This window comes from Neovison vison, chromosome 1 (genome assembly GCF_020171115.1).
Source record: "Neovison vison isolate M4711 chromosome 1, ASM_NN_V1, whole genome shotgun sequence".
NCBI lineage: Eukaryota > Metazoa > Chordata > Mammalia > Carnivora > Mustelidae > Neogale > Neogale vison.
This window is the reverse complement of record NC_058091.1, coordinates 149,058,616-149,073,188: the sequence shown is the minus strand read 5'-3', so window position 1 is coordinate 149,073,188 and position 14,573 is coordinate 149,058,616. Positions and strand designations below refer to the sequence as shown.

The 14,573-nt window shown below is 54.2% G+C and overlaps 1 protein-coding gene across 6 annotated transcripts in view; it reads left to right on the top strand.

Moving 5' to 3' along the window:
• The window catches only part of ZSCAN31 (zinc finger and SCAN domain containing 31), a 42,190-nt gene that overhangs the window by 5,926 nt on the left and 21,691 nt on the right, over window positions 1–14,573 (top strand). For 2 of the 6 annotated variants that reach the window (XM_044261248.1, XM_044261243.1), the window contains exons 2-5: window positions 4,854–5,325; window positions 6,288–6,438; window positions 6,903–8,001; window positions 10,161–10,777. In XM_044261248.1, the coding sequence (XP_044117183.1) occupies window positions 4,945–5,325; window positions 6,288–6,438; window positions 6,903–7,702 (1,332 nt within the window). In that variant the 5' untranslated portion in view covers window positions 4,854–4,944 and the 3' untranslated portion in view covers window positions 7,703–8,001; window positions 10,161–10,777. Of the gene's footprint in view, window positions 1–3,861; window positions 4,040–4,853; window positions 5,326–6,287; window positions 6,439–6,902; window positions 8,002–10,160; window positions 10,778–14,573 lie in introns of those variants that run through there. The other 4 variants (XM_044261251.1, XM_044261256.1, XM_044261250.1 and 1 more) reach the window with 3 other exon arrangements.

Genomic DNA, 14,573 nt, shown 5'->3' with positions numbered 1-14,573 from the left:
AACTCCCTTGATGCCCCTGGCGTCAGAAAGTGAGCCTGGATGCCTGCGCTCTGTCACACACCGTCACCTCGAATCTTTAATCCCTCCAGAGCTGAATTCTAGGCTGCTGCTGGCTGCGTACAGACCCATTAGCCCGTCGCTTCACTGCACTTCCTGCTGTGTGTGTCTGTTTCTGGTCCACTGTCATTTTTATCTCGCATTTATGGCTGGCCATGTCCTTTTCTTCATCTTTTTTTTAACATATCATCTCTTATGGGGCGCCTGGGTGGCTCAGTGGGTTAAAGCCTCTGCCTTCGGCTCAGGTCATGATCCCAGGGTCCTGGGATCGAGCCCCACATCAGGCTCTCTGCTCCGCAAGGAGCCTGCTTCCTCCTCTCTTTCTGTCTGCCTCGCTGCCTACTTGTGATCTCTCTCTGTCAAATAAATAAATAAAATATTTAAAAAACAAAGCAAAAACATATCATCTAATGTTTGGAGCCAGTTGGTAATTAGGGGTAACCAGCTGTGCCGTGTTACTCTGGAAATCTGAATCCAACCTTCAGATTGTTACTTTTGAGCTGCCATTGGGATTTTCAGGGTTATGTCCCTCGTGGGATCTAGAGGTAGGCTTCGGCACACATTGGGAAGGTCACCACAGGTCCTTTAGTCTGTCTTGACCTTTCTTGAATATTTCTTCCAGGATTTTTAACTACCTCCTGAATATTGGCCTATGTATTCAATGTTTTATTTTGTTTGTCCTATTTCCTCTATAAAAGAGGATATTCAACTCATTAATACTGCTTTGCTAAGAATACCAGGTAATTAGTAATTAGTTTAGCAGTTGCTGTGGACCAGAAACTGTTCTGAGCTTTTTTGTTTTTTTATTTCTTTTCAGTGTAACAGATGTGCTGAGCTTTTAATATGCATTTCGTTATATAATTATCACAACCGTCTTCTTTTTTTTTAAATTATTTTTATTAACATATAATGTATTATTTGCCCCAGGGGTACAGGTCTGTGAATCGTCATGCTTACACATTTCACAGCACTCAGCATAGCACATACCCTCCCCAATGTCCATAACCCAACCACCCTCTCCCTACCCCGCTTCCCCCGGCAACCATCAGTTTGTTTTGTGAGATTAATTGTCTCTTATGGTTTGTCTCCCTCCCGATCCCATCTTGTTTCATTTTGTCCTTCCCTACCCCCCAAACCCTCTGCCCTGCCTCTCAAATTCCTCGTATCAGGGAGATCATATGATAATTGTCTTTTTCTGATTGACTTATTTCATTTAGCATAATATCCTCTAGTTCCATCCATGTCGTTGCAAATGGCAAGCTTTCATTTCTTTTGATGGCTGCATAGTATTCCATTGTATATATATATACCACATCTTCTTTATCCAGTCTTCTGTTGATGGACATCTAGGTTCTTTCCATAGTTTGGCTCTTATGGACATTGCTGCTATAAACATTTGGGTGCACGTGCCCCTTCGGATCACTACATTTGTATCTTCAGGGTAAATACCCAGTATTTACTGGGTATTTGTGGGTGATTGCTGGGTCTTCGGGTACCTCTATTTTCAACTTTTTGAGGAACCTCCATTCTGTTTTCCAGAGCGGCTGCACCAGCTTGCATTCCCACCAACAGTGTAGGAGTGTTCCCCTTTCTCCGCATCCTCGCCAGCATCTGTCATTTCCTGACTTGTTGATTTTAGCCATTCTGACTGGTGTGAGGTGGTATCACATTGTGGTTTTGATTTGTATTTCCCTGATGCCGAGGGATGTGAGCACTTTTTCATGTGTCTGTTGGCCATGTGGATGTCTTCTTTGCCGAAATGACTGTTTATGTCCTCTGCGCATTTCTTGATTGGATTCTTTGTTCTTTGGGTGTTGAGTTTGGTAAGTTCTTTATAGATTTTGGATACTAGTCCCTTATCTGATATGTCGTTTGCAAATATCTTCTCCCATTCTGTCAGTTGTCTTTAGTTTTGTTGACTGTTTCCTTTGCTGTGCAAAAGCTTTTGATCTTGATGAAGCCCCAATAGTTCACTTTTGCCCTTGCTGCCCTTGCCTTTGATGATGTTTCTAGGAAGAAGCTGCTGCAACTGAGGTCGAAGAGGTTGCTGCCTGTGTTCTCCTCAGGGATTTTGATGGATTCCTGTCTCACATTGAGGTCTCTTATCCATTTCGAGTCTGTTTTTGTGTGTGGTGTAAGGAAATGGTCCAGTTTCATTCTTCTGCAGTCACAACAGTCTTCTGAGAGGGGTGCTTTGGTCAGTCCTACTTGAGAGAGACTGTATGATTTGAACATTGCTATGCAGCACTGTTTCTCTAAAGACGATTTTAAAGAATACATTCTACTTGGTTCACCAGAGGATGCCAAATTGCACATAATTGAATTGAGCAGGTAAATAAAACATTGGGAAAGATTGATCCATAATTTTGTGGCAAATCGCCCACGAGAACAGATGGGAACTTCTCAGGCAAGGCCAGGGCGCTGGGAGGGAACTCAACACAACAGGCCAAGCAAACGAATCCTCTTGGTGTTTTGTCATGGGAGGTATTTGGAATCGGTAGCAGGATGGGGCCGGGTTGAGTGGAGACAGACAGGGGAGGCCTGGTTAGGAGCACTGGGTGACGCATACAGATCCTGGGAGCAGGGGTGGCGTGGGGAGAAGAGAGAGTCTCTCTGCCCGTGCTTCTCCCCTTCCCTTGCCACAGCTTGACGAAATGACGATTCAGTTACTGATCCTGAGAACATCCCTGGAGCCCTTGCAGCGGGCGGCACAGGCTGGGACCGAGGGTAGAGACAGGGCTCTCAGGGGCACAGACCAGGAGGTCAGTCCTAAGCCCAGCAGCGGTGGGGGAGGCCGCCCCACCCGTGGCGGTGGGGCTCTGAGGAGTCTGCCTTGTGGTGCTCCTTGGTTTTTCAGGAGCAGAAGTTGTGACCCCATAATCAACCACATGACAGTTCGTGCCTGTGAATCTAACCCCATGGGAAGCCACACTTTCAATAATAACAAAATTCAGTGCAAGCTCATAGTTAGGGATTCTCAGATTTACAGGCTTCGGGACTGAATACTCAAAAACCCTGACACGCAGATTCTGCGGTAATGAGTGAAAATGGCGCGGTTGTTGGCCTTGGACACTGGCAAAGTGCAGGCTCCGCAATCTTGGCTAACTCTCCATGCTCTCAACTCTGTAACCTAATTTTACATGAACATTGCACAAACGTTTGTCTCTCCCCCTGGAAACGCCAGGCTGGCAAGGGCCGAGTCTGCTTCCTCTCGCTGCTGTGGCCAAGGCGCCCCACACTGTGCCGGACGTCTGCTGGACACACAGTGTTTGCCTGAATGGAATGAAGACATTTTCCCACAATGGAGCATCGCTGAGAAACTTCTAAGTTCTCTCAGACATTAATAATTTATTAACACAGGCGGAAGTCATATATGAAACGCAAATTCTACCCCAGAAGTGAACTAGAGTGTAGCCACCATTCAGCCTCCCTGTGTCAGCGCCTCAGCCCTGCCTAGACGCCTACCATTTCCTCTCGGGACCACACTGTCCCTCTCGCACACATCTACTGCGGGACACGAAACACAAGCCTCGCCGCCCCCACTTCACAGTAGAGTCTAGTCTGAGCGGCTCAGCCCGGCGTTCAAGGCTGTTTTCCGGTTCGGCGTGTCTTTCCTCACCTGACTTCCACACGCTTCTGCCTGCACCCGGCCGTCTGCAGTTGGGCCCGCAGGACTCCTGCGCGGTGTGACCGTAAATAGCCGAGGTCTGTCGCTTGCTTGGCCTGTTGCGTTGAGTCCCCTCCCAGTGCCCTGGCCTTGCCTGAGAAGTTCCCGTTTGTTCTCGTGGGCGTCGCTCACACACGCCTGCTCCCAAGCCACAGTCGTTCCCTGCTCCGAACCCCGTCAGAATTACTTCTGCTCTCCGGGCCGACAGCTGGGTGCGTGCTCCGATAGCGCTCGTCGGATCGAACCGCTGGCCGCCCGTGTCCGGGTCCTTACCTGATGCCTTTTCCATCACTGCTGTTTCTTTGTTTCCTTTCTGTAAGTATTTCAGTTAGCAATAATCGCGCCTCATTGGCTACAATACTGCCACTGCACAAAGCTCTTCCTGTAAGTATTTCAAATGGTACAAAAATGAGAAAAAATACAGTTTTCTGTGAAGGTAAATTGCCTTTTCTCTCTTCTGCACTTACCTACTCCTTCCCCAGTGGCTGCCCCTGTGCCGTCAGATTTTCGTTGCTCTGATAGCGTGGTGTGACAAACAGCTATTAATCTTTGGTGGCCAGCAGCAATCGGCATTTCTTTCTTTTTTCTAAAATTAAATTAAATTTAATTCCTTCAGTGTTTAGCCCATGAATCTGTGGGGTTCAGCTGACCTGGGCAGGACTTACTTGTGTATCTGCAGTGCCCTGTGGGTCTGCCAGACAGTTCTGCAGACCTCATCTGGGCTCGCTCACGTTCCTGGGGCTGAGCAGAGGGGACACTCCATCTGCCCTGCTGGGGTGACAGGCCTGTCCCACACGCCTCCTCCATTAGGAAGCAGATGCTCCTTGCAGTTGTGGAGGGCAAAGGGCAAGCCAGCTACAGTCACACTAGTACTTCCCAAGCCTTTGCTCGTGTGACATTTGCTGGTGTCACCCTGGCCAAATCTGGTCACATGCTTGAGCACAGACTCACAGGGGGTGGGGAGGGGGTTGTACAGGAAAGAGGAAGGATGGGGGCAGCTGGTGGCTGCTGCCAGGCGCTTTTCTCCAGATGCTACACACGTAACCTAGACGAGAGCGTGAGTCATTGTTCTGTCCTTCACTTTTCCCCACTTCTTAATTTCCATTAACACGTGATGTTTCATCATCAGGTGTGTCTTCTAAAGAAGAACACATCAGGAAATCTTAAATGAGGTTCCTCTTGACCCCTGGCTGGAGTGAACCTTCTGAATTCACCCTAGAATGGCTTCAGCAGAGGAGCAGGAGGGACTGAAGATTGTGAAGGTGGAGGAAGACGTGATCTGGGACCAGGAAACCTGCCTCCGAGAGAACAGCTTTTCTACCCAGGAGGCCTCCCGCCAGCTTTTCAGGCACTTTTGTTACCAGGAGACCCCGGGGCCCCGCGAGGCGCTGAGCCGGCTGCGGGAGCTCTGCCGACGCTGGCTGCGGCCCGAGACGCACAGCAAGGAGCAGATCGTGGAGCTGCTGGTGCTGGAGCAGTTCCTGACCATCCTGCCCGCGGAGCTGCAGGCCCGGGTGCAGGAGCAGCAGCCGGAGAGCGGGGACGAGGTGGTGGCTGTGGTTGAAGATCTGGAAAGGGAGCTTAGTGAGCCCGAGAACCAGGTGAGAGGGGCCACGGGCTCCCAGACACTTCCCAGACACGGAACAGGGCGAGGTTTGCGGACGCAGGCAGGTGGCTGCGGCCAGTTTTCGGGTGCCGTGGAACCGTCTGCCTCCAGCCTGCTCGGCTTAAAACCATCAAGCATTGTCTCATATTAGGAAGCCAGTTAGGGGCTCTCCCATGAGTGGCGGTGAAGACTTTTTTTTAACTTGAAGTCTCTCTTTACCAGTCCTGTGGGGGTGGGGTGATCTAATCCACTCTCCTGAGGTGGGGAGGGAAACAGGCACAGAGCAGCAAGGCCCTACAGGGAGTCAGGACCCAGACGCCGTGAGGGGGTGCAGCGCTGGGGAGGCAGGGCTCTTTTGGGCTTGCTCGTTTCAGCCCCAGGCAGCGGGGAGCGGGGGCCGGTGCACGGGCTGCCGGGATGGCTCCCGTCCTCCATGGACGTGGGCAGGGGCCGCGGTGCTCACCGGCTGTTGGCAGGGGACTTTGTTCTCTGCCATGTGCGTGTGCACTTAGGGCTCACTGAGTGTCCTCGCGTCCACCGGCTTCCCCGAGAGAGACAGCGGGAGAGGGAGGATGAGGAGGGAGCCCTGGCACTCGGTAGGACTTGGTCTCTGAGGTTGTGGACTGTCACTTCTGCCCCAGGTTCCCTTCTGTAGAAATGAGTCACTAAGCGCTGCTTCCTCTCCAGAGGGGAATTAGGGTCCACCTTTCTAAAGGACGGCGCGTCTAAAAACTCAAGGCAAAAAAAATAAATAAATAAAAATAAAAACTCAAGGCAGCGGTTTAAAGCAGCGTCAGCACGCCAGGCCACCGTTGGCATGTGGGGTCGCACTCTGGGCCTCTCCCCGTGCCATTCCTCTAGAGTGTTTCCTGTGGTTGCATGCGATGTCCTTCACTGAGCGTCAGCGGGGCTCCTGGGTCCCGTCTCATGAACACAAATGTCCCTACCTGCCTTCAGGCCCTGGCTCACGAACACGGCCCTTCTGAGACGCTCTCAGAGGATGTGCCGCATTTGAAGGCCAAGCAGGACTCGGTAGCCATCCAGCTTCAGTCCATGGTGACACAGCTCCAGGGTGAATCTTTGGGTCCCCACAGACTCGGAGAACGAGGTAAGGACGTGGCTGGGTCCCCTCGGGATCTCTGGTGGCTCTGCAGAGGGCAGCAGTTACGGCTGTGGACTCTGGGGTCAGTTGGCCTGGGCTGGCCCTTAAACACTGCGTCTTAGTAGCTCTGCGACACTGGGCAGGTCAGGTAGCCTCCCTGCACCCTCACCTTGCGCATGCATGGGACAGAGAGTCACAGTCCCTCAGTCACAGAGTCGTGTGGACGTGTAAGAAATTAACACAGGTGAAGCGGGAACAGCACCTGTTCACACGTGCTCTCGGGAGCCTCGGCCCCAGCCATGCCCACGGTGCTGCCGACCCGCCCTGGCCCGGTCTCCTCGTGTAGCCCTTCTGTCCTTCCCACCTCCGGTGTTGTGTTCTGGGAACGTGTGTGTGTCTTGGGGCTCCCTGGGCCCCGTCCTGTGGTTGAGCTCTTTCCTGAAGGGTGTTCGGCGTGTGCATTCTCCCAGGTTGTGAACCTGTACCTGAACGCCGGGAGCTGGCATCGAAGCAGGAAGTCTTGAAGGAAGTGGAGCACTTTGGAAACCGCAGACTCCCCGGAGATGTCCCCGTAGATTTTAAGTACAGAGAACCTTGTGCACCGCAGAGCAGAGCGGCAAAGCAGAGGGGACAGGCGGCCGGAGAGAGACGGCACAGGTGCAGTGAGTGTGGGAAGGGCTTTACTCAGAGCTCAGTCCTCGTCCAGCACCGGAGAACCCACACGGGGGAGAAGCCCTACGAGTGCGAAGAATGCGGGAAGACCTTCAGCCAGCGGTCGGGCCTGATCGAGCACCAGCGGAGCCACACCGGGGAGAAACCCTACAAGTGTAAGGAGTGCGGCAAAGCCTTCCGCGCCAGCAACGGCCTCGTCAGACACCGGAGGATCCACACCGGGGAGAAGCCGTACACGTGCGAGGCGTGCGGGAAGGCCTTCCGCCTGAGCTCGTACCTCGCGCAGCACCAGAGGATCCACACGGGGGAGAAGCGCTACCGCTGCCCCGAGTGCGGGAAGGCCTTCAGCCAGAACGCGGGGCTCTTCCAGCACCTGCGCGTGCACACGGGGGAGAGGCCCTACCCGTGCGACCAGTGCGGCAAGCGCTTCGGCCGGAGGACGCTGCTCGTCAAGCACCAGAGGAGCCACAGCGGCGAGCGGCCATTCGCCTGCGGGCAGTGCGGGAAGGCCTTCGGCCACCACTGCAACCTCGTTCGGCATTTCAGAACCCACGCCGTCGCCAAGCTGGCCTCATTCCGCGCACCCCCAGACCCTTGAGTGGGGCCGTCTAGGAAAGGAAGATTTTCGGGCGGCGTATTTTGTTTTTACCAACTTTATTCTGCTTTGGAACGAGGAGCTCGTCTGCAGCCTGGGCTGCGTCTCCGCGGCGGCTGTGGGTGTGGCGGTTGCCCGGCAGCCTCGTCCTCCCCGTCCCTCGCTTCATTTCTGAGGATTTCCCTAAAAAGGGACCAAAAATTACCTGGAAATAGATTGGTATGGAGGGGCTGGTCTTGAGTGATACTGAACAGCGCACGGCTCTGCGGCACTGGTATCTGTAGGGACTCTTCAAAGGCCGGGTAAGTTCAAGGGATATTCAGATGGGAGCCTTTTTCTCCCCCTGTAAAAGTTAACCTTTTTTTTTTTTTTTTAAGATTTTGTTTATTTATTTGACAGAGACACAGCGAGAGGGAACACAAGCAGGGTGAGTGGGAGAGGGGGAAGCAGGCTTCCTGTGGAGCAGGGAGCCCGATGTGGGGCTCGATTCCAGGACCTGAGATCATGACCTGAGCCAAAGGCAGATGCTTAATAGCTAAGCCGCCCAGGCGCCCCAAAAGTTCAGTTCAACACACTGAAGTTCTGGGAGTAAGAATCCTTGCCTTTTGCATGGGGGACCATCGCCTGGGTCTCCCCAAGGACTGTGGTAGCTGACCTGTCCGGTGCGTCCATCGGAAGGGGTAGCAGCATGCTCTCCATCCTGGCGGTTTGGAGCGGCGAGCCCTTGCTATCCAAGTGCAGGTCATTACCGTACTGAGGGCCTCTGTTTGTTACAGATGATACGGGGATGCTTGAAAACACGCACACCGTAAAACGCTTTCATTCACGGCCTTTCTGCCGACATCACCCCCCCCCCCGCCCCCGCCGCAGCCCTTTTGGTTAGTCGGGGGCCCTTGTAGGCAATGTCCTGCGACTCCGTGAGTAGGAGCAGCTGTGGAGACCACCAGGCCTGGGCCTTGAACTGTCTGAGTGACACACGGGCTCTGGCTCCAGACAGTCTGGGTTCAGATCCTGCCCCTCCACGTGTGAGCTGGGCGACTTTGCATGACTTATTCAACCTGTCGTGCAGTCTCCCCCTCTGTACCAGGGTGATTAACTGTGCCCTTCTCATGGGGCGCTTGAATTAGAGATTTCAGCTATTTTAATTAATAAGAAAGCTAATTTAAACATATTAAATTAATGTAAACTTTAAAACATTTACCGCAGCGCTCTGCAAACATGCGCTCGGATTTATGAAGAGATGGTCCCGTCTGAGGAGCGGAGGAGGAGTGGCCGCGACTGACTAGGGTCGTAAATGTCTCGGCTTCTGTACTTTCCCCGGCGCCAAAATCCGAAGCCGGACTTCCTGAGAGAGGAGATAAAAGTTCAGCTTGGAAGTGTGCTGTGCTAAACCTTTATCTTAGGAGTTTATAAAAAGTTAGAAGAGTGCGTGTGCATGCGTCTATATTTGGCTTTCCTTAGACTTTAGGGACCACAGCAAAAAAACTCTTTAATATTCCTTGACTGTTTTATTTGTGAATAGAACAATTAGCTGAATTCAGATTATTTGGAATACGTGTCAGATTTTAGAGTAGCTACAAATCAGTTGGGATCTTCTTAAAGCAGAGTGTAATTCAGAAGCTCAGAACGGAGGCCAGGAAGCTGGATTTTCGGCCAGCTCCCTGTGCCGCCGCCGCTGCTTCCAGGGGCCCAGCCCTGAACGCAGATGTGGTGCTTCGGCTGTGCACACCTCTTCCCAGCAACGGGGGAAGCAGGCTTCCTGCTCCACGGAAGCCTGTTCTCCCTTTCCCACTCACCCTGCTTGTGTTCCCTCTCACTGTGTCTCTGTCAAATAAATCTTAAAAAAAAAAAAAAGGTTAACTTTTACAGGGGGAGAAAAAGCCCCCCATCTGAATATCCGTTATCCCCGCATCCTCCAGGGACAGCAGCATGGAACCCCCGAACCCATGCTCCCCGCGGGAAGGCGAGTGAGCTGCCCCCAGTGCAGTCGGCGGGGGTTTGAGAAACCGCGGTAGCTACTTGTCCTCTCTCCGGGCGGGACTGGGAGGAGGGGTGAGCGGGGCAGAGGGGCGGTACTGCCCCCTGCTTCTGACCACACTGCAGACCCACGGGCCTCCCCCACGGCCCTCCCTGGGGCTGGCCGGCATCCGGACATGAGGTCTCTGCCGCAGTGTCCTTCCCCACGGTGGCAGCACAGACCTCACTCAGCTCCAGCTCCGTCCCTCCGGGCACTCTGCCCCCAGTGCTCGCAGCTGCTTCCCTTCTCCCCTCCTCACGGAGGACCCAGCAGCCACCAGAGGCCAGAGGGGTAAAGGAGAAGAGCAGAGGGAGGAGAGGCCTCCCAGTGGGGTGGGGTGGGGGGCGGGGGAAAGGCCTGAAGGGGCAGTCTGGCCACGAGGAGAAAACTGAAGGGGGAATTTGGGAATGTTTTATTTATTTATTTTTGCGGATTCTGTTTCAGCGATCTCGTTCAAATGTTGCCTGGTGAACTGGGGAGACTGGGGGCTCTGGGGTCTCAACTCAGCACACCCCAAAGATGTCAGCAGAGGCTCTTGGTCTCCTTGTGAGGAAGAATTCAAGGACAGACCCGCAGCACAGCAGATGAGTGTGACACAGACTGGAAAGTTTACTAAAGTCGAGTCCACTCGAGACGTGCGAGCAGGCCGGCTTGAGAGAAAGAGCTGCCTTCCTGGGTTGGAGTTTTACCTTTTAGTTCTTAAGGGAGGGGGATACTCATTATTGGAGGTGGGGATTTCTTGCTAGCAGGATTTTGTGCCTTTTTCTTATTTGACCAGGGGTTTCCAGTCATGGTGCCATCGTGGGCATGTCTGGTGGGATCCGGCTTCTTGCAGATACTGCCTGGACGGGCCTCTGACTCCCCACAGCTGGCCATGGCCTCCTCCTTGGGATGAGCTGAGTTGAGACCCCAAGGCCTCTGGTCTCCCCGCTGGCCTCCGGGCATCTGTTTAGAGCCTCATTAACTGCCTGCTCTACCAGTTGCAGTAATATTTGTGAAGAAAACATTAAAGACTCAATTTCCAAATATCCCCTTTATTAAAATTAGTCATAACACTATAATTTATGAATCTATTAATTAGTTATTTTCCATTTTCCAATTAGAACATGGCTTGTTTGGTGCAAAGATACCAAAAGCTACAGCAGAAACAAACCAAATGAAACCCAGAGTGTCTTTGTGAGTGTTCGTTCCTCCCCAGAGTTGGGGGCTTTCCTGATTGCTTAGTCTTACAGCTGGCTTTCTCTCATGGTGTGCACAAAAGATACTCAGACCTGACGGAAGAACCCTACCTGGCCCGTCTGAGACTCAGGTTATCTGTAAATTAGGAAGGACTTGCACATAAAAGCGTGTACGCATTGTTCAGACAGCCCGCCGCTGTTCTCTGTGGGGGTTGTTGCTTTTCCAGTGGTTTTGAAACCTGGTTCCCTGTTCCTTTTAGTCTCGTTTCATTTGCAGACTACGGCTTGAGTCAGATCTAAGGATATTAGATGTGGATCAAGAGAGTGCTGCCCGTGTGCCTCGTATGTGCTTTGGTTTTTCCCAGCAAGGCCCAAGACCACTGAAGGTGCTCAGGACACTGATGGCCTGTCCTTATGTGTGCATCCCCGGACAAACCAATCCTTCGTTGCCTTTGAGGTGGGAAATCCTGTGGGAGAGCTTGGCATCGCGAGGAATATTCTCATCCACTTCCGCGAGGCTCTCAGTCTCCTGAAAGCACCACGTGCCTAGAAGGAGCGCGTGTCCTTTCTCTTCTCATTTGAATGATTCAGTCTTTCATTTTTCCAGCCAGAAAATTTTATTCCAGCCTTATACTAATAACATCAATTAGTATAACACCGAATTAAGACAAACGACCCATAAACCACCCCCCAGATTAGTCCCACCCAGAGAACATGACCAGTAACCCTCAACAGCTGAAGTCAGGGTCAGTTCTGGATGTCCACAGAGTTCAGCAGGTACACCTGTGAGGGGCCAGGCTGGGCCCACGCACCCATTTCCAGACGGCCCCCAGGTGTTGGTAGGCAAGTGACTCCGATCCTACAGCTGTGCCAAGAAATGTTGATGCAAAATGAACAAACCTTTTAGAATTTCTTTTAAAAAGGGAGAGGTTTTTTTTTCCAATTTATTTATTTTCAGAAAAACAGTATTCATTATTTTTTCACCACACCCAGTGCTCCATGCAAGCCGTGCCCTCTATAATACCCACCACCTGGTACCCCAACCTCCACCCCCCCGCCACTTCAAACCCCTCAGACTGTTTTTCAGAGTCCATAGTGTCTCATGGTTCACCTAAAGGGAGAGTTTTTTATTCAAACCCAAGTTAGGGCGACTGCCCAGAATACCGTGTGCATGACGAAGGGAGTGCTCTGGTGAGGGGGCACTTGGTGTAGGGCTAGATTCAGTTTTTACAGAAGTTACAAATCATTAGACAAAGGGCATTTCAGCAACCTGCAGGGCTTGTGTTCCTCTTCTAGTGCCCGCAGGCTGCGCGACTCACAGCAGCCAGGACGTCCATGCCTCTGTGTTCTGAATGCGCCTCTTGGGTTATTTTCTTTAGGGAGGCAGACGTGCAGACCGCTGGGGCCGAGGTTTGAACGAGTCTTCTGACCTGGGCAAATGTTGGTGTAGAGCTTCCCCAGAGCCCAGGGGCAGCGCCCACACGCAGGGACGGGTGGACACTTGGGGTGCACCTCCCAGCGAGGGGGTCGGGCTGAGGGAAGGGATGAAACCGCCGCCCGCTGAGCTTGTGCCCTGGCCGCACAGTCGCCCTACGAGAGGAAGGCGCGCGTGGTTCCCGCTTTGCTGCTCGGATGCTCGGCGCGCTGGGAGCCCCCGTCTCCTGTTTTCTGCCCGGTGCGTGGAGAGTTGGCGCCTTGCTCCCGCGCACAGGAGGCCGGAAGACAGCGGTGCGGTGCCCCCGACTCACGGACTCGTTCTCGCCGCGTGGAGGGCGGGCAAAGGCCGCGCGGGTCTCTGGCAGGAAGTCCCGTTCTGCGGGCGCGGGCGCGGGGCGGGAGGTATTTCTAGGTCTGGGCGGGGCCGCGAGCGCGGAGGCCAGAGAAGCCGGAGCGGCCGCGGAGTGCCCCGCCCGGGAGGCGGTCGGTGCGGCCTCGGCGGACAGGGTGCGGCGTTCTCGCGGTGCGCGCGGCCGGCGTGGGTGCGGGCTCGGCTCCGCGGTGACGGCGCCGAGCGCGGGGGACCCGGCAAGGTAAGCCCCGCATCTTGGGCCTGGTCCCGACGCTGCTGCTGCCGGCGGCGGGCGCTGTGCTGGCCGCGGACCACGGCCTAAGCCCGTGTGCTCTGAGTCCGCCTCCGTGAGCAGCGCGGGGAGCTCGCGGCGGGACGGCCCGGCCCCGGTTACGCAGCGCGGGTGGGCCGCGGGGCCGGTGCGCGTCGGGGTGTAGTCCCGGGCACGGCCACAGGGTGGCGCCCGCGCGTCCTCCTCGCTGATGCGCCCCGCGGGTCGTGCGTGGGCCTGTGGGTCGTCTGGCACTTGGGTCTCCTAGATCACGGCGTTCCCCGTGGGAGGCGTCTGTGTCCGCGTAGCCCCGGGGCCGGCTTCTGCTCTTGTTCCCCGGCCTTTGCGGGGCAGGTGCAGCCGCAGGTTCTGCCGCGGTCGCCCGTCGGGTCGGGAAGGCCTTGCCCTGCGTCCGGGGCTGCTTGTCCGCGCGGAGCGGAGCGGTCCGGCCCGTCCCTTCGCGTGGCTGTCCCGGCGTCCGGCCAACACTGCTCGCGGGGCGCCTCTGGCCAAGGCCGATTAACCTCAAACCCGGCTTCGTTCCGGGACGCGTGTGGCCGCGGGGAGCGTGTGCGCGGCGCCGTGTGGCCGTCACCGCCGTGCGGGTGCGGGTGCGGGCGGAACCCCGCCGCGACGCCTCGAGCCCGCTCGTTCCCCGGGTCGCCGGCGCACGACTTGACAGCTGTTTGCCCGGGCCCGTGAGAAGCCCGTCGGCGTTGTCACCGCTGTTGTGACGAAGATTCTGTTTGGGCGCCTGGTTCGAGCGTCTGCCTTTGCCGTGGGCCGTGATCCCCCGTCCTGGGATAGAGGTTCGCGTGGGGCTCCCCGCTGCAGGGGCCCGGCGTCGCCCTCCGCGCTCCTCCCGCTCGTTCTCTCAATCCGTCTCTCTCTCCAATAAGCAAAAAAAAAAATTTTTTTAAGTTGAGAGATTGTAGTTACTCGAGAGCCCACGCACACAGGCACGCCCTGCAGGGTGGGCTGGGAGCGGCAGAGGGAAAGGGAAAATCAAGACTCCGCGCTAAGCAGGGAGCAGGACAGAGGGCTCTGTCCCAGGACCCTGAGATCACGACCCGAGCCCAAGGCAGACACGGATCCGGTTAACCTACTCCGCCACCCAGGCGCCCCGCTGGGGTCGTGTAGATGGGTAGATGGCGTTGGGTAGTATGGACGTTTTAAGGATCATTGTTCTCCCACTCCAAGAGCGTGGAATGTGTCACATTGTGTCATCACCAGTTTCTTTCACAGTGTTTTATAGTTTTCACAGTACAAGCCTTTCACTTCCTTGATTAAGTTTGTCCCGGCGTATTTCATTATATTTGGTGCAACTGTAAATGGGACTTGACTTAATTTCTCTTTGTTAGTTCATTATAAGTGTACAGAAATACAGCAGTTTTTCTCTGTATTGTTTTTTGTGACTTCACTGAATGTATCAGTTCTAATGGTTTTCTGGTGGTGCCTTAAGAGTTTTCTCTATGTAGTGTCATGTCATCTGCAAATAGTGAGTTTCCTTCCTCCTAACCAATTTAGATGCCTTTCTTTTTCTGTTCTGGTTGCTGGAGCTGGGATTTCCAGTACTATATTGAATAAAGATGGCGACAGTGGATCCTCCTCTTGTTCCT